The 25,627-nt window shown below is 42.9% G+C and overlaps 1 protein-coding gene and 1 long non-coding RNA gene across 2 annotated transcripts; one reads left to right on the top strand and one right to left on the bottom strand.

The window, feature by feature from the left end:
- Positions 1-884: 884 nt before the first annotated feature.
- On the top strand, positions 885-11,984 carry LOC118999244 (uncharacterized). The gene is made up of 3 exons (XR_005069068.1): positions 885-1,289; positions 11,357-11,501; positions 11,898-11,984. It is a non-coding gene; the product is annotated as an uncharacterized LOC118999244 (long non-coding RNA).
- A 570-nt stretch (positions 11,985-12,554) lies between these two features.
- CHST4 (carbohydrate sulfotransferase 4) lies at positions 12,555-22,194 on the bottom strand. The gene is made up of 2 exons (XM_037063690.1): positions 21,872-22,194; positions 12,555-14,625 (listed from the first exon to the last, which is right to left on the bottom strand). Exon 2 carries the CDS (start codon positions 14,604-14,606, stop codon positions 13,437-13,439), a length of 1,170 nt encoding a protein of 389 aa, XP_036919585.1. The 5' UTR covers positions 14,607-14,625; positions 21,872-22,194; the 3' UTR covers positions 12,555-13,436.
- Positions 22,195-25,627: the final 3,433 nt, after the last annotated feature.

Below are 25,627 nucleotides of genomic sequence, written 5' to 3'. Positions count from 1 at the left end.
TGTCAGCCAAGAGCTCGTGCTATGGGCCAGGGAGATATGGGCCCAGTTTGGCAATGCCGTTAACTGCTGTGGGCTCTTGCAAAAGACGTCCTATGTCTCTGAACCTCAGTTTTCCAGTCTCTAAAAGGGGTTACCACTTACCTCATAAGATAGGTTTTATTTTTTAGTCACACCCAAAACATTTAATATTTTTTCAGAAATATCTAGCGCACTGATTAACAGGCATATTGCTTTAAATTAAAGATGACTAAAGAGATACGACATCTAAATGCAATGGATGGACTTTGATTGGACCTAGATTCAAAAAAGAAAGGCTGGAAAAAAGCCATTATTAGAACAATTAGAAACTTTAAGAATATATATATTCTTAAACTTTATATTATTCTTTAAGAATATATTATTCTTAAACTTTAAAAAATATATATATATATTTTTGCCTTTCATGATAGGGATAATTTAGAGTTCAGGCCTGTTGTCCGATAGAATGTCCCAGTGTTTGCTGACTCATGATTAGGTTGAGTTAAACATTTTCAGGAGTGATGTGTGTTCTTCCCCATACATTCCACCAGGAGGCATACAATACCAGTTTATCCCATGATTGATGTCGCTATAGTCTGTCACTTAGTTAAGGTGCTGGATTGAGTGAAGGAATGTACCCAAGGGTTCTGGACCATAAACCTTACTTCTTGCCTATTTCCATTCAGCCTTCACTTTGGGGCAGATACACAACATTTCTGACTATACTTTCCCACCACAAGTGCCTCTTGGTAAGACTAGTAGTTATCAGTCTTGAGACTACTTTTTAAAAAACTTTGTTTTTATTATAAAACTTTCAAACATATACAAAAGTAGGGAGAGTATATAATAATCTCAATTCCATCTCAATTCACTCATTTCCAAAAATTATCACCATTTCACCGACTTCTTTCATTCCTCCACTTTTTTTTCTGGTGCATTTTAAAGTAAATCCAAGATGGCATGTGAATTCACCCACAAATACTTTAGTATGATATAACATTAACAGAAAGGAACTTTCCTTTCTTCCTCTCTCTGTTCCTTCCTTCCTTCCTTCCTGTCTTCATTTTTCTACAACACTACTGTAACACCTAACAAAATTTAAAATATCTTCATGTTATCTAAAAACCAAACCATATTCAAAGCTTTGGAACTACTTTCAAGTGTCATCCTTCGAACCTCTTTTCCCTAACACACAGGTCCACGAATTCTACAATGACCATTTGGGAAAACGGTTCATCATTTCTCCTCATTCTCTCGGTCCATTTTGGCAGGTAAGCGCTAACGGTAGATAACATGTTTTTGGCGATAGTAGACACTGGTTCAGTATGTCCAGAAATTGCTGTGGTGTTTCTTAAACTGTACACATCACCTGGGGGTCATGTGAAATTGCAAATTCTGATTCCATAGCTCTGGAATGGGGTCTGAAATCTTGCATTTCCCAACAAACTTCAAGGTAAGGCTGATGATGCTTATAGAAAATGCTTTGAATAGTGAAGAGTTCACGGAAGGTGATATATTGATATTTTGGAAATAAGTTATAAGAGGGAAACAAGTAAAATCTGAAGGCATTTCTAGCACGTAGATTATCTGAGCCTTTTGATTCTTGTCTGTAGCAGTTATGAAAGCCCAGTGACTCTCCCCTACCTCTGGGAAGGAGAAAAGCAAATGCAACTAACAACTTGAACTCTCCCCATGAAAAGTTACGATAGGTTCATTCCAGTTTCTCCTGTATAGTCAACAATCCTACTGTCTAGTGTCTAGTTTGATGCACAGAAGCACTACTCAGACTGTCACACAGACTTTATTTTTACCCTTTTAAAAATATTTGTTTCTCAAGGCAGGCAGGCATGTAGATAAAAAGCAGAGACAGATGACTCTATGGAGGTGTGGCCTAAAAGTTTGTAATTTTAATAAGTGCCCAGGTAATGCAGACTAGACTAGGAGATGGGAATACTACTTGTGCTAATGAGAAATTGGAGGAGTGGTTGGAAGGTTTCAGACCGTTTGCCCGTGCTTTCGTTTTGGATTTATCATGTTGATGTGGGATTTGCATCACATATTCATTGAGCATTTTCGATGAGGACAAACAAGACAGAAACATCTAGTAGTAGGGGAGACAGAAAACAAACATGCAAACAAATAACTAAGACAGTTTCAGGCACTGAAAGGTGTTATGAAGAATTGTAAAAGAATTCAAACAGGAGGACCTCTGATTAAGATGTACACATAGGCAAACATGTTCTTCTTCCTTACACAACTACAGAAAAAATTACAACTAGACCTCAAAATAAATATCACTGAGAACTGTCAGAAAATTGAGCTGTATGGAATTCCATCCAACAACCAAAGATTTATTTATTTTATTTTTTAAAGATTTTATTGATCTTTAGAGAGACAGGAAGTGAAGTGAGGAAGAGAGGGAGAGAAATATCAATGTGTGGTTGCCTCTCATGTGCCCCCTACTGGGGACCTGGCGCAAAATCCAGACATATGCCCTGACTGGAAATCAAACCAGCAGCCTTTTGGTTTGCAAGCTGGCACTCAGTCCCCTGAGCCACACCAGCCAGGACCAACAACCAAGGACTTAATGAAGCCACATTTCATCCAGATGGGTAGGAGGGGTAGAGACATGGAGAGAGGCACAGAGGCACAAAGATGTAGTGTGACACAGAGAGATGGCAGAACGGGTGGTCCCACATTCATTTGTGGTGGATAAAAATCAGGAGGGTTACCTCAGGAGTGAGGGATCCTAGTCACAGGCCAGACCACACAGCCTAGGGTTCCAGTGCCAGGAAGATAAATCCCTATAACTTCTGGCTGTAAAAACCAGTGGGGATTGGGGCAGTGGAAGAAACTGCCAGATTTTCAGTAGATGCCTCTTAAAGGGTTCACAGGGATTTAGAACTTATGCAGACGCACCCTCTCTGGTATTTGGTACCAGGGCAAGAGCTGGAAGGGCACCAGTTGCATATGGGAAGAAAATAAAGTGACTGGAAACAGGGTGAATGCTGAGCAAACCTCCAGAAGCTAGGCAGCAGCATTGTCCCCTGTCCAAGCCCTCCTTCCAACCCTTCAACACAGAGCCACAAAGTGGTAAAGTGGTTGCCTTGCCCTAGTGATGACCTAAGTCTCAGCCCTACACAATTTACAGGTGCCTTTTCTAGAATAGGCCATGCTACTAAGACAGGGAGTCAAAGCAGCTCTACCTGATACATGGAAACAAACACAAGGAGGCTACCAAACTGAGGAGACAAAAAATGGCCCAAATGAAAGAACAGAACAAAATTGCAGGAAAAGAACTAAGTGAAATGGGTATAAGCAACATATCAGAGGCACGGTTCCAAACACTGGTTATCACGGTGCTCAAAAGAAATCACTGGATATTTTAATACCATAAAAAAAGACCCAGGAAGAAATGAAGATTGTATTAAGAGAAATAAAGAAAAATCCAGAGGACTTCCGCCAAGATGGAGGCATAGGTGGAAACACTGTGCCTTCTCCCACAACCAAGTTTGAATACAACAAAGGTTTAGAGAACAAAGACGCAGCCAAAGGCCAGAAAATTGAACGATACGGAAGTCCGACAACAACGAACCATTCAACTGGGACTGGTAAGAGGGGCGGAGCCAGCAGCAGAGCAGGGACAGGCAAGAAAGAGCTCCCGATCCCAGGCGCCCAGGCAGCTCCGAGTTGGGCTGACCCAGTGAGGGCTCGGGGTGGCAGGCTAGCTGCGGTCACACATTCGCAAGCAGATAAACCAGCAAAGGAGTGAGCAGTGAGATGGACCGCGCAGGCCCCAGCGGGTGAACCCAGCGGTGGGCTGACCACAGTGGCACATTCATGCACAGTGGGACAGACTACGTGGCCAGCGGTGGGGGCGGGAGGCTGCAGAGGGGGCCTGCCATTGCTTTCCTTTGGCCCCGCCCCCACATACAGCGTCACAACCCAGCACCTGAGTGGCCCGGCCCTGGTGAACACCTAGGGCTCTGCTCCTCATACATGACAGGCACGAACAGTCCAAAATATGGCTCAAGAAGAACTCAAAGCCCCAGAGCTGATAACTCTAAGCGACCAGGAAATAGCGAACCTCTCAGATGCACAATTCAAGACATGGGTGATCAGGATGCTCACAGAACTGGTCGATTTTAGCCACAAATGAGAGGAAGATATGAAGGCTAAACTAATTGAAATGAAGGGAAATGCACAGGAAACCAATAGTGATGGAAAGGAAACTGGGACTCAAATCAAGAGAGTGGACCAGAAGGAAGGAAGAAATGACCAAACAGAAAAATGTGAAGAAACAAGAATTCAAAAAAATGAGGAGAGGCTTAGGAACCTCCAGGACATCTTTAAATGCTCCAACATCCGAATTATAGGGGTACCAGAAGGGGAAGAGGAATAGCCACGAGTGGAAAACTTATTTGAACAAATAATAAAGGAGAACTTCCCCAGTCTGGCAAAGGACATAGACTTCCAGGAAATCCAGGAAGCTCAGTCCCAAAGAAGTTGGACCCAAGAAGGAACACACCAAGGCACATCATCATTACATTAGCCAAGACTAAAATGAAGGAGAGAATCCTAGAAGCAGCAAGAGATAAGGGGACAGTCACCTACAAAGGAGTACCCATCAGACTGTCAGCGGATTTCTCAAAAGAGACCTTACAGGCAAGAAGGGGCTGGAAAGAAGTATTCCAAGTCATGAAATCCAAAGACCTACAGCCAAGATTGCTTTATCCAGCAAAACTTTCATTTAGAATGGAAGGACAGATAAAGTGCTTCTCAGATAAGGTCAAGTTCAAGGAGTTCATCATCACCAAGCCCTTATTATATGAAATGTTAAAGGGACTTATCTAAGAAAAAGAAGATAAAAAATAGGAACAGTGAAAGAACAGCAAACTCACAGTTATTAACAACCACACCTAAAACAAAAGCAAACCAAGAGGACAGCTAGGTCAGGAGCAGAACCATAGAGATGAAGAACACATGGAGGGTTAACAACAGGGGAGTGGCAGGAAAAGGAGGGTGGAGAAGATACAGAAAATAAGTAGCATAGACGGTAGGAAAAAAATAGGGGGGAGGGCAAGAATAGTAGGGGAAATATAGAATCTAAAGAACTTGAGACACGTGGTCATAAACTAAAGAGGGGGGAATCGTGGGGGAGGGGTGTGCAGGGTGGAGGGGAATGAAGGGGGGAATAGAACAACTGTAATGGCATAATCAATAAAATATATTAAAAAGAAAAAAAATCTGGACTTCCACCAAGATGGAGGTGTAGGTGAAAACACTGTGCCTCCTCTCCCAACCAAGTTTATTTTTTTATTTTTTTTAATTTTAATTTTTATTTAATTATTGGTCAAGTACAGTTTTCTGTCTTATATTCCCAGCACTGCCCCCCCACAGTGCTCCCCACCTCCCTCCCATTTCCGGCCCCCACCTTAGTTATTGTCCATGTGTCCTTTATACTTGTTCATGTGAGTCCATCCCCTTTTCCCCTATGATTCTCTCCCCTCTCCCCTCAGGACCCTGTCAGCCTGTTCCGTATTTGAGTGTCATTGGTCATATTTTGCTTGCTTGTTTGTTTCGTTGTTTAGATTCCTGTTAACGGTGATATCATATGGTATTTGTCTTTCACTGCCTGCCTTATTTTGCTCAGCATAATGCTTTCCAGTTCCATCCATGATGTTGCAAAGGGTAGGAGTTCCTTCTTCCTTTCTGCGGCATAGAATTCCATTGTGTAATGTACCATAGCTTTTTGATCCAGACATTGACTGATGGGCATCTAGGTTGCTTCCAACTCTTGGCTATCGTAAATTGTGCTGCTATGAACATCGGGGTGCATAGGTTCCAACCAAGTTAAAAGTCAACAAAGTTTCAGTAACAAAAACGCAGCCAAAACACAGAAAATTGAACTATATGGAAGTCCGACAACAACGAACCATTCAACTGGACTGGTAAGAGGGGCGGAGCCAGCAGTGTAGTGGGGGTCGGGCAGGAAAGATTTCCTGACCCAGGTGCGCAGGCAGCCGTGGGAGGAACCCAGGTGTGGGGTAGCAACAGGTGGACCCAGTAAGGGTGCAAGGCGGCAGGCTGACCGTGAGCACACATTTGTGCACAGATAAACCAGTGAAGGAGCGAGCAGTGAGACAGACCACGCAGGCCCCAGCGGTGGGAATCGACAGAGGGGACTGTTATTGCCCCTCTCTGACCCTGCCCCCACGTACAGCATGATAACCCAGCGACTGAGTTGCCGTGCCCTGGTGAACACCTAGGGCTCTGCTCCTCATATGTAACAGGTGCAAACAGACCAAAATATGGCTCAAGAAGAACTCAAAGTCCCGGAGCCAATAACTCTAAGCGACCAAGAAATAGCCAACCTATCAGATGCACAGTTCAAAATACTGGTGATCAGGATGCTCACAGAACTGGTCGATTTTAGTCACAAATTAGAGGGACAAATGAAGGCTAAACTAATTGAAATGAAGGGAAATGCACAGGAAACCAATACTGATGGAAAGGAAAATTCCTCCCTCAAATGAAGGGAGTGGACCAGGGGAAGAAAAAAATGACCAAACAGAAAAATGTGAAGAAACAAGAATTCAAAAAAATGAGGAGAGGCTTAGGAACCTCCAGGACATCTTTATATGCTCCAACATCCGGATTATAGGGGTACCAGAAGGGGAAAAGAAACAGCCACGAGTGGAAAACTTATTTGAACAAATAATAAAGGAGAACTTCCCCAGTCTGGCAAAGGACATAGACTTCCAGGAAATCCAGGAAGCTCAGAGAGTCCCAAAGAAGTTGGACCCAAGAAGGAACACACCAAGGCACATCATAATTACATTAGCCAAGATTAAAATTAAAAAGAGAATTCTAGAAGCAGCGAGAGATAAGGGGACAGTCACCTACAAAGGAGTTCCCATCAGACCGTCAGCTGATCTCTGAAAAGAGACCTTACAGGCAAGAAGGGGCTGGAAAGAAGTATTCCAAGTCATAAAATCCAAAGGCCTACATCCAAGACTGCTCTATCCAGCAAAGCTATCATTTAGAATGGAAGGACAGATAAAGTGCTTCTCAGACAAGGTCAAGTTCCAGGAGTTCATCATCACCAAGCCATTATTATATGAAATGTTAAAGGGACTTATCTAAGAAAAAGAAGATCAAAACTGTAACCATTAAAATGGCCACAAATGCACAACTATCAGCAACTGAATCTAAAAAACAAACTAAGCAAACAAGCAGAACAGGAATAGTCAGATATGGAAATCATTTGGAGGGTTATCAACTGGGAGGGGGAAGGGAGACAGTGGAGGAAAAGGTGCAGGGATTAAGAAGCATAAATTGGCCCCAACTGGCGTGGCTCAGTGGATTGAGTGCCGGTCTGCAAACCAAAAGGTTGCTGGTTCCATTCTCAGTTGGGGCACATGCCAATAGATGTATCTCTCACACATCAATGTTTCATTCCCTCTCTTTCTCCCTGTTTTCTCCTCTCTCTAAAAATAAATAAGTAAAATATTTTTTAAAAGAAGCATAAATTGGTTGGTACAAAATAGACAGGGGGATGTTAAAAATAGTATAAGAAATGGAGAAGCCAAAGAACTTACATGCATAACCCCTGGACATGAAGTAAGGGGGAGGACTGCTGGAGGGAAGAGGGGTACCAGGAAGAAGGAGGCAAAGGGTGAAAATTGGAACAACTATAATAGCATAATCAATAAAGTCTATTTAATTTTTTTTAAAGTTCAAATGACACTGGCTTTCCATATTGTAATCTTTACCACATTTTCTTTTTCTCTCTCCTCTCTTCCCCTCTTCCCCCTCCCCACCCCCTAGAACAGGGATTATAGTCTACTTTTTCTGAAATGACACCCTTGCCTTGCTCCACAGGGAGGGCACTGGATGTGATGGTGACCCCTAATTTTTCAGTTTGCCCTTCCTGGCACAGAACCTACGAGTGAGCTAGGGTAGAGGCCTTGGGGCCCAACGTCCTCAGCTCTCTGTGCCTAGGTAAAGCTCCTGCGCTACAGGTGGGAAGTGGGTTTCGGATGGAAGTCCCAGTCCTGTCCGCTGCATGAGAAAGAGCTGATATGCTGGCCACTCCTAGGGTAAAAGCATCATCCTAAACTGGGAGCTAAGGGGAGAGGGAGCCCTGTCTTCTTGGCCACCCTGCCTGGAGCAGAACTTCCTTCCCACAGAGTTGGGAAGAGATGGCGTCAGGCGGTGGTTCACATGCTGCAGACTCTGTTCTGATCAAGGTCTGCTGAATGTTCTCGGATGCGTGTTTCTTCAGATGCTGTATGCTCAAAGGACAATATCCAGGGACTGCAAATGGTTGGTTTTCATAATTTTCTTTAGTTAAGTGTTTCTTTCAGTGGGGAACGTGTCAGATGGGCTCCTCACACTATCATTCCAGAAGTGTGGTGGCCATAGAGGTTTTTATTTCCTCCCTGAAATTAGTATGAAAAATTTTAAACAAGAAAATTGAAAGATTTTCAGAGTGGATACTCATTTTCTCCTTTCCAGTATTCTACCATTAACATTTTGTTATATTGTTTATATCTATCCACCCATGTGTTGTTCACTCTGCTGTGTTTTGGATGCGTTGCAGAGGAAGTTATATGCATCAGTAACTTTGAAATTTTCCAGCATATGTGCCATGTGTGTACAGGGGCAGTAGTTAGACATTTATGTAACTTACAAAGTAGAATTTAGTATTTGTTTGCAGTTTTTAAAATTTTGGGATAAAATTTATATACAATGAAATATGGAACTCTCAAGTGCATGATCACTGAGTTCTGAAAAATTCATGCACCTAGGCAACCCACACTCCTATCAGGATACAAAACATTTGCATCCCCCTTCCCCCAACAACGTTCCCTCATGTCTCTTCCCAGTCAATCACCACCACTTCCTGTCCCCCAGAGGTAACTACTGTTACGATTTTTCCCCCACCATATTAGTTTTTCCTGTCCTGGAAATGTATATAAAAGAAAACCATACAGTATAAACTCTTTCCTGTAAAACTTTTATCCTAACGCTTCTGAGAGGCATTCATGTTGGAGGAGTCAGTAGTTCATTTCTTTTTATTGCTGAATATTATTGCACGATACAAATTTACCATTTGGGGGCTCCATCCTTCAATTTACAGTTACCTGGGCTGTTTACTAGAGGATTGTAGGCAAAGAATTGACATCTAATTTACCCTTTAGGTAGGTCACTGTGGTTAGTAAATGGAAGGTGAACTCTGAAGGGCATGAAGAGACAAGAAAGCCACTAGGAGGCTCTGTCAGTAATTCAGGTGACATTTGAGGTTGGTTTGGCTGCACACTGTAACATTCATTGGAGACGGAGAGAGGTGGTCTGATTCGGGGTGTATTTTGGAAGTCAAGCTGACAGGCTTTGCTGATGAATAGGATGTGGACAGTGAAAGACAAGAAAGAACCAAAGATGACTCTATTCTCCTAGGCCACTCCTTTAACTATACTTGGCCAATATGATGGTGGAGAGGCAATAAAAAACAAGCCAGAAACCCTCTGCTTGGAGATTTGGCTAAAAGCCAATTGGAAGGCAATCAGTAAGCAAATATTTGCCAAATGCTTCCAGGTGGCACTTAGTGAGTTCACATGCTGTTCCCTACGAACATATGCAGCTCCTCAGAAAACCAACGCAATTTTCTCTTGCCACAGTAATATCACTATTAGAAATACTAGTCAATCTAATTCTCCAATCTCCGCTTCATTCCCCCCTTTCCACCTGCCACCCCACTTGACTCAGCACTTCTGAGCTGTCAGCTTAAAGATTCAGCTTCTCTCCTTTCTCTCAAACAGGAAACTTTTAAATGTCAGCTCTTTCTTATTTGAATCTTAAATGTCACTGTGTTTCTCAGAATAGAAGATTCTGTGATTGGCCTTTTATCTAAGTATTACATAAAGAATGAGCCCTTTATGAAAATGCAGACGAGATCGTTATTTATTGAGTGCGCTAGGAGCTGTGCTAGGCCTTGGTTAGACCAGAGTGAATAAGATAGTGTCTGCCCTCAAAGAGCTAAAATATGTAAATTGCGGGTTTTATTAGAGTGTGATGATTTTACGACAGTGGAAAGCCTGTGTATGTGACACTCAGTAGAGGCTTAAGGATAAAACCGGGAAAACTCCCAGAGGAGGTGCTTTGGTGGAGAACTGAGGGACCCCAAAAACAAGCCGGAGAAGTTGGGGTGGGACAGAATAGGGTGCTCCAGGTGGGAGAAACAGCCTGACCAAAATGTGAGCTGCGTGGAAGGAAGGGCTTTGCCTGTTTGCTGCCGTATCCATAGCACCTCAGACATTCCTCGGCAAGCAGTAAATGTCCATTAAATGTATGAACTGAATGAAGAAACCCTGTAACTGAAATGCTGTACTCAAGTCTCTTTACTCTGGTTATTTGTAATTACTTTTTCCTCAATACTCTATTTTAAAAATAACCTTTCTCTGAATGACCAGGAACTTTTTTTTTAGTTCCTTTTGACCAGGAACATTTTATGCAGAAGAGGGGTATAGCCCTCTGCAGAAATCCCAGGGTGTTGGGGATCCCCAGCTAATGACTATCAGATATTTATTGTTAATTGGCCTATGTCACTCACATATATTCATTTTTAATTTTGCTTTGCTAGTCTGTGAAAGTAATTTAATAGAAGTCATGATAATGTACATAGTCAGTAAAATTAATTTAATTTAGCTTGGGTTTAAATCACATAGTAAATTACAAACCATTTTCTGAGATACATGTTATAGACAAAATAATGGCAGACTTTTGCACAAAAATAACAAAAGTTGATTCAACCTTCCCATGTCTCTCCATTACTACTATTCATAAGTTTAAAAAAATAGTTTTGATTAACATTTACTAAAATCTTAGCAATTGCTCTCATATAGAAAATGAAGCCACATAGTAACAGTAAATTACAGTCAAAGCCCCTTTGTTTCAAAACTATCTTTCTCACCCTCCAAAAAAAACTGTTTACAATGTTTGACACCTTTCTCTCCCCAAAGTGGAGAGCTTAGGGTAGTTACCCAGTATAATTTTTTTTTAAGCCATGAATTTCTGTCCTGAAATGAGGCAGTTGAAGCCATTATGCTTGATGTAGACACAAGAGACCTTGTTCCCCAAATCTAAATACTAGCCCTGAGAAATTCCTATTAGATTCATCCCTCATCTATGTTCGAACATCCTCAGGCTCCCTGTAGCTTACTAGGCTGAGGAGACAAGTGGATGCCTTCTCTGTTGCTGGGATTTGGGGACGGAACAGATGTCTCCAAATTAGAAAGGCTGTTTCCTAGAAGACCATCTTCTGTGCTCGTCACAGGTTCTCAGCTCCCTGGACTCCCCATATCCCATGGCGCGTGTACTGCCACTCTCATCACTGAATCCAGTGTCAGCCACCAGAACGCATGGCCAGGAGACTGTTCCGTTGCTCACGAAGTATCTCTCAACACTGGATTTTTAAAGAGGTGATAGAGTGTGATCTTATGCTATACTGTCTTATGTTTGTAGAGGCAAGAACATTTGCCTGGGAGATCCTAGGCTCTTGAGGAGTGTCTAGAGTGGCTTGGGATTAGATGTTAGAATAAATTCACTCCTTTAAAGCCCCATATAAGTTGACTTTAAAGACCCAGCTGGCAAAGTGTCTTTGGTGGTGATAAGCCCAAAAGCTACTTGACAGAGGAGAGGGGGAGAGACGCCACCTGACATTCAAGGAGCTTTATGATGTGAGGGGATTGGGAACGCAAGGAAAGATGAAATGACCTTATCTCCCAGGTTTGGGCAAAATGAACGATTTAAAAAGTTAGGACTCAGAGGACCATGGAATTCCAGACAGATACAGACCTTCTTCCTGTTCCTTCCAGCCTCAGGACAGCACCAGTGTCAGGAGTGGTGGTATACATACTTGGCGTGTCATGGACAGTCACCTGTCTTGGAGCAAGAAGGCCGACAGTGCTGCTGTCCAGGGCAGCCTGTACTGTTGCCAGGCTGGCCGCGGAAGAGTCACCTGGATCACTTGCTGTGTATGTTCCCCATCCCTTGCCCTGGGAGATTCCTATTCCAGCAAATCTAAGGTAAGCCATGGCAAAATAAATGTTTAACTGATGGTAATACACAACTAGATTTGGGGAATGTTGCAAAGACTGGGAGAAACATCCCTTCTTGTTAGGAGAGGTGACCAGGAAGAGCTAAATAGCACCAGGACTGAGGTCAAACACGAATTCTTTGCCCAGACCCTAGATTGATGTGTATGGTAATATTACAATTTATGCCTCATACAAGAAAGGGCTTAGTTGCTAGTTATCTACTTTCTATAACTTCTTAAGAGGACAATGTATCAATTAGTGTTGATCAGGTTAGACTTTGTTATCTGACACTGAACATTGTCTTGGTAATTTTTCCATGTGTGGGTGTCAGATAATACCAAAAGAAAAAGATATATATGAAGATGATTATGTTCTTAGGTTAGGGCCCTCTAACAATGAGCATTTACTGTTAAGAAAATTAGAACACACAAAGGGGACATTCCAAACACAATCTTATTTTGGAACTTTAACCTTAACAGCAGCTTCACAGGTCAAAATCTTCCATGTAGTAAGAAAACAGTGAGGAGAAGTGACGTATAAATCAGGCCCAGCTACCCCATGAACTTAAGAGTTTGCTCTGTTATACAGAGATTTTGTTTCCTATTTGTGATAATGGGTGACTGTGATGGCCAAACTTATGGGTAACTATCCAACCCTGGTCCCCTTTCCCTTTTTTAATCCACTGGGAGCTCCCAGGGCTCAGAGTTCACATCCCTGTGGAATGTACTAGTGGGATCTGTGCTGAAAGACCCACTTCCCTGATTTTTCCTCTCTCTTCCCTTTCCCACTGGGCAATACATGGACAGAGAAATTAATGCACTGGTACAGTGTCATGCCAAATAGGACCCCAGGCCGTGAAGCCTGGACGTATGCACCGGTAGGAAGACCAAGAAGAGGAGGTGGCAGCGCTCCCTTTTTACTGGTGGAATGTGCTGCTCACACAAGGTTACTGAGTCTCTCTTCTAGACCTGAGTAGAGCTACAGAGATGTCTCAGCTTGAGCATTTGAGCATGTGTGGACACGACTTGTGCTCATGTATATGCAGGCAGAGACATACCATATCTTGCTGTGTATAATGCACACTTTTTCCCCAAATTTTTGAGGGAAAAATAAGGATGCACATTATACATGGGTATAATGATTACATACCATGGGTCTAATAATGGATCTAATAATCCCGTGTGTAATGCACACAAAAATGTGGGTGTGCATTATATATGGGAGCTCATTATACATGGCAAAATAGGGGTGATTAAGGTTGAGAAGCAGCCTTCAGTTAACGTGGCTGAGGCTGGTGCCGAGTGGAGACTGAGCCTCCTAATCCTCTTCATAGAACTGCCCAGCGGGGTTCCAGGCAGACAGCAGATCCAGTGACAGGTTCCTCTGCTCTTGCTCTGATCTGACCAGGCGGTAGCCAAACAACTTCATGCTGTCACCACAGACTTTCTGAATCCGAGGAACCTTTCCGTAAGGCAAGGACCAGCGCCAGGCCTGTGAGGTTTTGAGGGCATCCCTGGAATCTGTAAAGAAGGCATTATTACCCATGCCCTTGCCTCGAGTGATGTTATGCACCCAGGTCCGGAGGTGGGGCAAGAATTTCAACCCTGCATATTCATACATTCGAGCAGTCTGGGCCAGGGGGTCCCGGACTAAGTCCTCATAGCGCAAGAGCAGGTAGCGCTGCTTGAGGGCTTTGGGCAAAGTCTGCACAGCCTTATAGATCTCCAGCTGGCTTTGGCAGATGACCTGCAACACGTGGTAGGGGCGGTCATCCTCCTTGAGTTCCTGCCACTCCTGCCCCATCACAATTTTGCTGTCAATCTTGAGATCCTCCCTGGTTTGTTCTCGGGAACGGAACACTGCTCGGGGGTCCCGGACCAGGTGCAAAATGTACAGATTGAGGGAAGGGTCCCTCAGCAGTGGGTAGAGCACCTGCAGGTTGAAGAAGCGCACCTCCTTGACCACCACATGGCTGTAGTTGCGACAGGCCTTCTCTACCACCTCAAAGGGCTGCTTACTGCACAGGAGCTTGCAGTGAGCACGGGGTATGATCGTGTCCCGAGGGAGGATGTCGCAGGCGGGCGGGGAACACAAGGCCCGGCTGGTTTCCCACTGGAAGAGGCTGGATTGTTTTCTGGGACCAGGTTCCAGGTAGGCGTCAAAGACACTCATGTCACACAGAAAGATGGCGCGTATCAAATCCCGGACTGCCATATGCAGCCTCCATGGTGTGCTTTCTGTGAAGGTCGTCCAGATGTGCCAGGAAGGCTCCATAAGGTAGAAGACATCTGGGTGCTGCCCAAAAAGCTGCCCCACTAAAGAAGAGCCAGAGCGCCAGGAAGACAGGACCAAGACGTGCGTGGTCTTGAGCCCCTCCCTCCTAGATGTGGAGTTGAAATTGTAGCGGTAAAAATGGGTGAATATGAGGCAGATGGCTATCTGGGAGACCAGGAACAACAGCAGTGGCATTGTTTTGGGCAGTATCATCTTGATGATACTTTAAGACCTTTAAGGAACAAGCAGAGGGGCTGTGAAAGGCTGTCGTTTTTGGTGTCTGTCTTCTATCCCCTTTCTAGCTAAAGCCACCTTCTCCCTGACCCCCACCAATGAGCAATGCGGAGAGCTGGAGTCTTCTTGCAAGCAATTGCACAGATCCTCCTGAGAATCAATTCCTGTCCCTTTGGCAATAAGTTCTATTTGTTTTAGGCTCTTTACTTCCTCCCTCCTGGTCTCTCTTGTCCATTGAGTTACCAAAATGTCTGAACTCAGCCATATTTCATCAGTGTAGGGGAACAACCCCATCCTGGCACCCTGGTGATGTCTTCACACAGGCCGCGAGGCAAAGCTCAACTGCATTCTGGCCCAAGTTTTGGTAGAAAGCTCTGTGATTCCTTCTGAAACGAAGGAAGATGAGGTGGCTTAGGAGGAACTGCCAGGAGGCCATCACCCACCCTCTCATCTTGAAATCCGCACACTGTCTTCCTTTAAGGAAGATTAAACACAGGACTTCCAGTCCCCTAATGTTGTGGCTGCGCTCTATAAAGCTGCTTGGCTTTAGTTTGGAGCTATCGCCACAAATCATGTGGTTCCCCCCTGATTTGGTCTCATCCCGTGGGACTAGGGATATGAGGAGCTGACCCAGTGCTGACCTCACATGTGTAGGTAATAAGTTACCTGAAACTGTTTCGGTTGAATCGTTTCCTTAACAGCCAACTCTATAAAGTGTGGCAAGCCAACCTGAGAGCTGCAGTAGTGACACTGGCCCGTCAGCGACCGTGCTGCTGCTGGGGCCAGTGCTTGACCCCTGGACACAACCTGCTCAGGGCTGCCCCGTGTGGTGGGGCAGGTGTGTACTCTACAACCCCAGGGAATGCCATCTCATCTAGAGTTTAAGGTTTATTATTAAAAAATGTTGTGGTAGGTGTCAGGAGTATCTTTGTCCAACAGAATGAGTATATTAGATTGATTTGCTAGTTGTTAGATGTGAGGTATTTAGAGAAATGAACTTCACTTAGCAGTTTGCTCTAATGCTCATGCAGACTGGTGGTGTCCTGAGCTTACTCCTGCCCCATCAGGGCTCACTCTCTATGGAGAGACCACGGGTCTCAGTGCCACGCTGGGATCTTATTCCAAGGGGGAATCTTAACCCTCTTTAAGGTGTTAAGATGGCTCTGTATCTTTCAGGGTGACTTTCTGACATAAATAACTATTAAGACATAAAATAGCTGTTTCACAAAGGGTAAAATATTAATAGTAGCAAGGTGCTAATTTGCATGTCAAGATATAACCCAGAAGTTCTTCCTTCAAGCTTTAATAAAGAAGAGAAGCTATATTTCTAGATAGTAACTGGAGCTGGATTTAGAGTTTGCTATTTTCCTGGTGACAGGTCTTACCAGTTTTTTAAAAAGCTCTTAATAGGTGATAGTCACTGGTTCAAATTGTTTTAAAAAGTATTATATATTGGAGGACCACTTCATAAATTATATAAATGTCTAAGCACTATGCTTTATACCTGAAACTAAAATAAAATAGTATTGAATATTAACTATAATTAGAAAATTTAAAAAACAATGAAATAAGCAAAAACAATGTACAAAAAAAGTATCATTATTATGGGTATTAAATGCACAAACTCAGAATTTGAAAGAAGGCTTTCTCAGATTCTACATGCAGAAAAGAAATAAAGGGGAGTACCTGTCAGCCCATAACCTCGCCTGTCACACTCCAGGTCTTTAACATGTCACATGATAGGTGAGGGGACATCCCGTGACAAACAGTGTGTCTGTGGAGGAGGCCTAAAGTCATAAATTAGAAAACTAGAGCTATTTGTAAACAGGGGTCATGACATACCTTTTGAGACGGGTCATAGCATCATTCTGAGGGAAAGAACACCTACAGTTTTTATCATCTTCTGAATCAGTAACATCTTCTTTATTTACTGACAGCTAATATTTATTTCTTGGACGGTCTTTTTGTCATCACTGTCAGTGAGAAGTCTACTTCTAACACCCGTCCTCTATCTGCCCATCTCTAAACTTGCTCCGAGGTAGCAACTTGATGTTTTGTATGTGTCCTTTCAGCTGCTTTTTGCAGAACAAGAAAATTCAAATGTACATGTGTTCTAAATTCCCCCTCCTCTTAATGCAAACAGCAGAAGGTAATCCACGTGTGCCACACCTTGCTTTTTTAACATAACAATATGTCTTGGAAAGCTTTCAGTGGCCTTCCCTAAAATGTTTCCTTGTTCCTTTTTACCACTACAATAGAATTCTATTGTGTGGGTATGCCATAATTTATTCAACCAGTTTCCTCATTGATGGGCTTTTGGGTTATTTCTGGCCTTTTACCATTTCAAAAACTTTAATAATGACTTTTATGTTCATGTTTATTACCCAGAAGTAGAATCGCTAAGTCAAAGAGTATAGACATATGTGCCTTTATTATCTTTTGCTTGTATAACCTTCATACTGGTCATAAACTGTGAGTATGGACATATGTACTCATGGTTTGATATGTACCTTTGATATCTATTGTTCGTAAAGCCTTCACTCTGGTCATAAACCATTCTCTGTGTCTACAGCTCCAGCAATTCTAGGGAGTGGAGTTTAAAGAAGGAATTGGGCAGCCACAGATGTGATGCTTGGAGTTTACTGCTTGCTTCCTAAAGAAGTAGAACATTCTTTGCCAGTTCATGGGCTTCCCATGGAAGTCCCCTAAACCTTCCAGGAAGTGTGTGATGACCTAGGCCAAGCCCCCTGTAGCTGTGGCACAGAAACCCCTCTCTTCCATTCATTACAACAATGCATTTCCTCCCTGTGTGCCAAAAGGATCCAATGAGGATCATCTCTCCTTGGTGTCTGAAATGTGCTTTGCTATATGTGAGGAAAATGTCAATGAGTCGTAGCTCCTGTCTTGGCCCTTTAGGTTAGTATGGGAACAGCTAAGGTGTGTGCCTAGTTCGTTTAAACTTGAGCCCAAGAGGAAATGATCAGAAACTAGGCCATTATTGATAATGGCCCACCCTCTTCCTCCTTACCCCCATGTCCCCTACCCCACACCACAAAGACTTTAGCAAGAGATCTTCTCCAAAGGCAGTGTGAGCATGAGGATAAGTTTGGAACAAAGACAGGAAGGAAACAATGGAGCAAGAGAGAGGGGAACATAAAGAAGAATTGACCTGTGCACAATTGTAAGGAAACTGGGATAGAATTTTATAAGCAGGGTCTAAAATCAACTCAGGAAAAAGCTAACATAAACAAACTTTGCAAAGTTATTCCTTCCCTCTCCTTATCCTGGCTTTGGGCCAACTTAGTGCCCTGTGTGGGCTCATGGCTTTGAGCCCTCCTTGCAGGCCAGTAGCACCTGGCCTCTTGCCCCATCTCTCCCGGGGCTGGAGCTGGGTCTCTAATTCTGTCCCCAGTTGTCCTCGGGCTTGAGTTGTCCATGATTCTCAGGAATTCCCATGGAAACCCTGACTTCTTTGCTTTTAATTTCCCTGGACACTTTCCTTGGGCAGAAAGAAAGTATGCTTTTGTATAGTGAATCCCATCTCTTGTCACTGGAATCTAGACATATGCTGCATCTAGGCAACCCATGACAGGATGGCCAGAACAGCTAGGGATACTTTAAGGTGTGTCTTGGGCAAAGCTCATTTCTGCAGGCACTGTAATCAGTGGTAAAGATGAACCTTCCTGAAACCCTGGGAGAAGCAAGGTGACATGGCTCCCTGAAGAAAAGGAAACCCGAGGCTTTTATGACTGTCTCTTCTAAACTAACCAACACCTTTCCCTGGTTGTTCTGTGCTTACCTCCTCTGTGGTCCTTGGGGCTGACAAGCATTTGGGGGAGTCTGTGACCTGATTCCATCTCAGAGTCTCTAGTCCACCTTCCTGAAGGTTCTTTTCTGGCTGTTCAATTGCATGCTTGCGTGCCACCCTCCCTGTTGCAGGAACCCTGAATCTGCTCATCTCTAGCCTGGTTTCCCAGCTTCCACAGTAAGCAGCCTCTTCTGTCTCTTAGCTCTCCTCCTCCTCATTCATTGTTGCCAAAAAACTACCTTTTGAAAGCACAAGTCTGTCATTCCCTTCCTGAAAATCCTTGCGTAACTTTTGAGGGAAGCAGAGTTTGCCACCCCAAAATGACCCAGCAAATATTTATTTACAAAATGTTAGCTTTTCTATCTTTATGTGAATTTACTTCCTCCCCTTTGAAGTCCTAACCTGAACCCCCTGCTGTTCCCTTTTCCTTAGCTCACGATGGCATATAAGCCTTAACTGCCCAATCAGTCCTCAGGCCTCATACTCTTCTGGATACCCCCCATATGAAAATTTGGTCATTTTCTTCTGTTAATTTGTCTCATGTTAATTTTTTTAAAAAATTGTATTGATTGATTTGAGACAGATCAATTTGTTGTTTCACTTATTTATGCATTCATTGGTTGATTCTTGTATGTGCCCTGACCAGGGATAGAACCCACATCCTTGGCATGTTGGAACAGCACTCTAACCAACTGAACTACCCAGCCAAGGCCTCATATTACTTTGATTATTAGTTTAGCCAGAACTTAAAAGGGTAGAAGGAAAATTATTTTTCCTCCCCCACACTTTCCAACACATACAATATTAACTCTGAATCCCCAAGTCTTGTACCCAGGGTCCTTGATGATTTAATCTTTCATCTCCTGCCACCTCCCCGCTCCTTTTTGATGGCTCAGGGTCCAGACTTCACATCCCGTTCTTTCCAACTTGCCCAGTTATTTAGAAGCCCTGAGACATTCACAAGACCACTAGTCCCTCAAGATTCTGCCTACATTTCAGCTTTCTCCCTGAAAGCTATCTGCTTTCCCGTGAGACTTAGGTGTGCCCAAACTTGCCATTAGCATCCATCTCTCACTGCATAGTAGACAGCTGTAGATGAATGTCTCTCCCACTGGCCGTTATAATTTAAGAGTAAATGCTGTGTCTCATGTTATTTACAGGTACATAAGACTGATACGTGATTAGGGCTCATCAGACACTTGTTGGATGAGTGAATGGTTGACTGTGGGAAGAGGCATAGTTACTGTTAGAAAGCAAGTAACTAAATGAGTTGCATCAGAAACTGAAACTTGTCTTTTTCTAAAATGTACATGAATGTCTCTTTAATATCATTGACTAATATTCAGGTGACTCTGTTGATTATTGAGCACAGAACCTATAATGTCTCATTTGCATGGAACAAGATATTAATAAGTCAGAGTTTTGCTGCAATATGGCACAGCTAACCTTACTCCAAAAAGAAAAAAGTTTCCACACTGAGCATGTATTAATTAAAACTGGGAGAAATGAACATTATTTTAAGAAACATTTATCAGTTAGAAATAAAAGCCCCATCGCAGCCCTGGCCGGGATGGCTCGGTGAACTGAGTGCCAGCCTATGAACCAAAGAAAGGGTCACCGGTTTGATTCCCAGTCAGGGCACATGCCTGGGTTGTAGGCCAGGTCCCCAGATGTTTCTCTCCCTCTCTTTCTTCCTCCCTTTCTCTCTCTCAAAAGTAAATAAATAAAATCTTTTTAAAAAGGCCCATTGCAGAGCAACACATGACTCAGATTACTTTCCTTGCTGTAACCAGCTCTGTTGGTAAAATGAAAAAAGAAGGGAAAGAAACCCTCCGCACATCCCATCACGTCCACCCCCCAAATAATGTAAAGATATGTTGCCCCAGTGATGGGCAGGTGGTATCATCTTGGCACACAAAGGACAGGCCTGTCATTGAAGAGTCATGAGAACTTTAGGATATTGACATTGGGGTGGCCCAGGGGCCGTAGTTTGCGGACCTCATTGAGCAGCCTGATTACAGAGGGCTGAGTTATAGATGTCCATCCAAAAGGTACAGTGTAGCCTTTTAGAAACAAAATGAAGAAACTGAGGAAAAAACAGATGGACATCGATTTGAGAGCCCTGCATTTTGGCCACTGACACATTGCTAACTTAGATTCTCTGCTGAGATTATGCCTCTACAACCTGAAATTATAGGTGGCAGAAGATATGTTCAGATAGAGAATAGAGAGAACAAATAGAGCAGAGCTGGGGGAAGGAAACCAACACCCAGGTGCTTATCTCCACCCGGGCAACAGGTGTCCATATGGTAACAAACTGTAACTAGACTGAAAGCACCAGGAGGATGGGACCTGTGTCCTCAGTGTTGCTTTGTCTCTAATGCCACTGACAGTGCCTGGCACATATTAGGTGCTCAAGAAACACATATTGAATGAATGAATGAATAAACATTTGTAAAGCATTTTTACTGTTTAAAGTGTCCTCACTGATGTGTGTGAAGAAGGCAGAGGTCAGATATTATTTTGCACATAAAAAAGTATATTTCAATTCCAGTTGGAAGTTCCAGGCTTGTCCAAGACTATGTAAGGTAGGTGTCTCTTTTACCATGTCTGCTGTGCTGGCCTCATAACTTAGTCTTACTTTTCATCTGAATAGTGCTCCACAACTCTGAGAGCTCTGGCATCTAGGACAACAATCGGTTAGATATACAGGCATACCTCATTTTATTGCTCTTCGCTTTATTGTGTTTCATAGATACTGCATTTTTTACAAATTGAAGGCAAGACCTCCACCAGTAAAAAAATGACTCGCTTTATTGTGAGATGCTCTTCACTGATATGGTCTGGAAACAAACCCACAGTATCTCCAAGGTACAGTTGTACAGGACAGTGATGATCCACACTCCCATTTTTTTAAAATAAGTACACCGAACTTTAATTAATTGACTTAATGGTGAAAAGAGCCATGCCAGAATCAGAACCCAGGTCTCCTGGGTCCCAGGTCCCAGGGTGTTCAATTATCACACCGCACTTCACCTAAGTTAGAGAAAACCTGCAGCTCTCTGCATTGATGGTCTTTCATGCCCAAGCACCTGCACAGAGAAGAAGCTGAGGGAAGTAGAACTTGAGCTCTGAAGCCAGGATCTGAACAAGATGCGGTAGGGGACTGGCTACAAAATATACAAAAGAACAGCCCTGGCATTCTAGGCTCCTTCAGCTTTTTTAGGGATGGGGCAGTGTTAGGTTGGAGGAGCTACTGGCAGGCAACTTATGCTTTCTCAGGAAGATTCTCCAAGTTATTGTGAATCAGCACACCTCCATCCCCACTGTCATTGCAGTCCCAGCTTAGCTGCCCCGGGTTACCTGATGCTGAGCTCCATTAGCCCTGGGATAAAAGCCCTGCTCTAGGGGTGGATACAGAGAAAACCATTCTTACCTTGTTAATACTGGGGCTTTAGAGAGGCTCACCACTAGCCCAGCCGTGCAGCTTTTCTCCTCTGACTCACCAGCTCCCTTCTCGGTTTTCTCCCCCTCCTCCTCCACCTCCTCCTCCTCCTCCTCCTCGCATTTTGCATAACTGTCCTTTCTCAGAGGAAATTCCACTGCCCTCTCCCTTCTGCCAAAGAAATGGCCCACCTTCCAAGATAGGGTTGAGAAAGCATTCACTCCAGGGAGCTTTGATATTAGCAGCTTTAACACTGAAACACTCAAGGGGTGGGGAGACTGCTTGAGATAGGCTGGAAGCGTTCTCTCTGGCAACTTGGAGATGATCTTGGAATGTACACTACTTTAAAGCAGTTGAAAGGTTAACTCCCTTAGGGCAGAGAAAAAAAGAAAGGAGAACCCTGGGAAACTGGGAACTGAGGTTGATAGGCAAATCACCAGTTACAACCAAAATGCCCACAGAATCTTAAACCTTACTCTTCTGTCTTAATCTTACCTCTTGCAAAAAAAAAGAAGGGGGGTGGAATGAGAAAGCTAGTTTTGGATTGCATCTGACTGTTCACTCCTAACTGTAATAACTAGATGTATATGAAGACACAGAAAAAAGAAACAAGTTAACATAAAAGATTGTAGCTTCTTACTAGCCGTGTTTCCTTGGGCCAATCATACAGCTTCTCTGAGCTATTTCACATGATTGTTGTGAGTATAAAATGTCAATGTAAGAAACATTCAAATCCGTAGAGAATTGTTGTGAGTTTGTTAGAGCCAAACTGAGGACAATTGCTGGGAAGGAAAATCTTAACAGGTTGAGAAAATACTTTGGAAAATGGCAGTTTTGCACCTTACTTTATACATTACAATCAAACGAGAAGATATAAGTGGGTTACCTGAAATCCATTGGTGAAAGGTTATGGAGGAGGGAGAAAGCAAAGGTGGGGTGTGGGGGAATTTTTGGGATTGTATAAAAAGATAGATACTTCTTTTAGGTAGGTGGGTATAGGATAGTTAACATTCAACAATTAACAGGTTAATAATAATGAGAAGGTGATCTATGGTCTCCCTCTGGTGCAGTGCCTGTGCTTAGGAGTCTGGAAAAAGGAAATTACTTTGATATTCCAAAGGTATGTTGCCCTAGATGAAAACAGATGAGAAAACTTTTACAGCGTGTGCATGAATAAAGATAAATTGTGGTGGGGTATAAAAGTCGCTGACTTTGGATTCAGATGTCTGGGCAAGTCATTCCACCTTTGTTAAGCCCTGGAATATCAGCGTAAAATAAGGTGTAAAGTTCAGTGTAAAATATGCATATATCCCCACTTGATAGAATTTTTATGAATGTTAAGATTAGTTTAATACATGTAATGCCCCAATGAGATGTTATGACAAGAATGTGTTTAAGTGACAGTTGTTATTGGATCACAATAACTTCTTACTTCTCACTTAGCTGCTGGCTCATTTTCCAGGCCTTGAGAGAGAGAGAGAGAGAGAGCAGGCAGAGGTGACTGAGCTCTGGATGGTCTGGGACGTATCAACTGGTTTCCCTCAGCTGAGACCCCCAAGGCCTTATTGCTGGCACGAATGACCAACTGTGTGGTGGTTCCTTTTATTGATTCTACTTGTGTGGCCGTCCCTCCCTCCCTGTTTCTCTTCCTCAAAGTGACTCCATGCAGAGATGTAAAATGAGGAGCCCGAGCTGGGAAATTGGTAGTTCTGCGTTTATTCTTATTATCCAAGTAATTCTTGTTAATTGTAGAACACTGAAAATACAAAATGTTCAAGGAAGACAATATGATTTCTTTACATTTTGCCGCTCAGAGAAAACCACTGTTGATCCACTCCCGCACCCCTCCACACCCCACCCCTACACCCCCTACATGCAAAAATTTGTAAACTTGAGATCACACTGGAGAATTTAGGTTTGTATTGTACTTGTTTTCCCTTGGTCTTTATTTTATGTTAAAACATTTTAAATTATGGAACTAAAATTAGGGGATAAAGGTACAATTTAACTAATACTATAAAGGCACTACCGCTTTAAAAAAAAACAATGACCCAGGACAGTGCCAAAGCTGTTTAGGTATCTCTGCCCTCCCATGACCTTCCCCCACCCTCATTCCTCAGAGGCACCCACTTTAATGGTATGTAGTGCCTTGCTTTTGCTTGTAGTTTATCACTTTAAGGAATACAATTAAATTTTCCTCAGCTTGACCTTTATACACATGGAATCATACTACATGTATACGTTTGTACTTTTTAAAAAAAATTTCACATTATCCTTGCAAAATCCCTCATGTCGAATATAGTTATAGGGTTTTTGTTTTTAGTGCTATGTAGTATTCCATGTGTAACTGTACCACAATTTGCCCATGGTGATGTTAATGGACATTTCAGTTGTCTGTGGTCCAGAGCCATAACTAAACATTCTAGACATGTGTCCCCTGGCACATGTCTATAGGGGATTCTGAGACACGGCGGGTGTTTGGCCTTGATTTGCTTCACACTGTATCATAAACATTTACCTATGTCAACAAATATTTATGGAGGACATCACTTTGAAAGGATTGGCCATATGCCAATATTTCAGTGCTCTATTGTCAAATATTCAGATTGTTTTCAATTTTCCCTATTACATATAACTCTGTGATGAATACAGTTATCTCAATAATTAACAAAGCAGTGAGCACAGGCCTCAGTGCAAGTAGCTGTCCCATTCTCTTTCCTTATGTTTAACACCACATATGATAACATCTTTAACTTGTGATTCATAAATTAGGAAGAACTATTGGAAAGGCCAAGCTGGAAGCAGACATTAATTAAGAAATAGTATTCACAGTAATTAAAAATCCAGGGTGTCCAAAACAGGCATCCCCAGTAATTATGGAGGGTGAAGACCTGAAAGAAGATAATCATAGCTACTGTTTGTTCAGAGCTTGCTGCAAACCAGGTACTGTACCTCACACTTAGTTGGATATCAGATTCAGACTTTGCCATGGCCTTATGGGGTGTATTCCGAATTTCCTAGATGATACAATATGATTCATAGTGCAAAACCTGGACTCAACCCCAGGTTTGGGATCAAAGTCTCCAAACCTTTGGGATCAAAGGCTTGCTTATCAGGCAATGCTACTTCCCTACGTTATCATGGAACAGGACTATTGAGTCTATTTCCTTTTGCTGTACTCTTGAGAACTGTCAACAAGCAGGGCAGAACTATTTCAACAATTGTAGGAATAGAAATTTAACATTCATCAACAGTAAAGAACTGCCAAAATTCCCTGTCCCACCACGTAATCCCCAGTCCTTGCTGAACATATGGGGGTATCTGCTAACCTCATGTGAGAAGAAAAAGAGAAAAACATCTTTGTCAATCATTGGTGAATACTGACAGTTTTTTTTTTCATTTTTATTTTGTTTATTTTTCAGAGACAGAGGAAGGGAGGGGGAAATAGTGTGAAAGAAAACACTAATAGAAAGAAACATCAATCACCTGTCTCCCCCAACTGGGGCCTTGGCCTGGCCTATAACCCAGGCATGTGCCCCGACCGGAAAGTGAACCAGCAACCTTTCAGTTCAGAGTATGACGTCCTACCCACAGAGCCACATCAGCCAGGGCAAACAGTGAGAGTTTTAATCCAGCCCTTTATAATGTTCTCTTCATGCTTTTTTGAAGACTGCCCAAATATGAGGTCACTGAAAAACACCATAATCCCTAAATAATTCGTATCACCTACCATCTTTTTTTGATAGG

Source organism: Sturnira hondurensis, unplaced genomic scaffold (genome assembly GCF_014824575.4).
Source record: "Sturnira hondurensis isolate 20B ecotype Veracruz unplaced genomic scaffold, ASM1482457v3 Scaffold0014745, whole genome shotgun sequence".
Classification (NCBI taxonomy): domain Eukaryota; kingdom Metazoa; phylum Chordata; class Mammalia; order Chiroptera; family Phyllostomidae; genus Sturnira; species Sturnira hondurensis.
This window is presented reverse-complemented; position numbering and strand designations above follow the sequence as displayed.

Coding starts and splice junctions, on each gene's coding strand:
- CHST4 (XM_037063690.1), bottom strand. CDS start 14,606: ATGATACTGCCCAAAACAATGCCACTGCTGTTGTTCCTGGTCTCCCAG.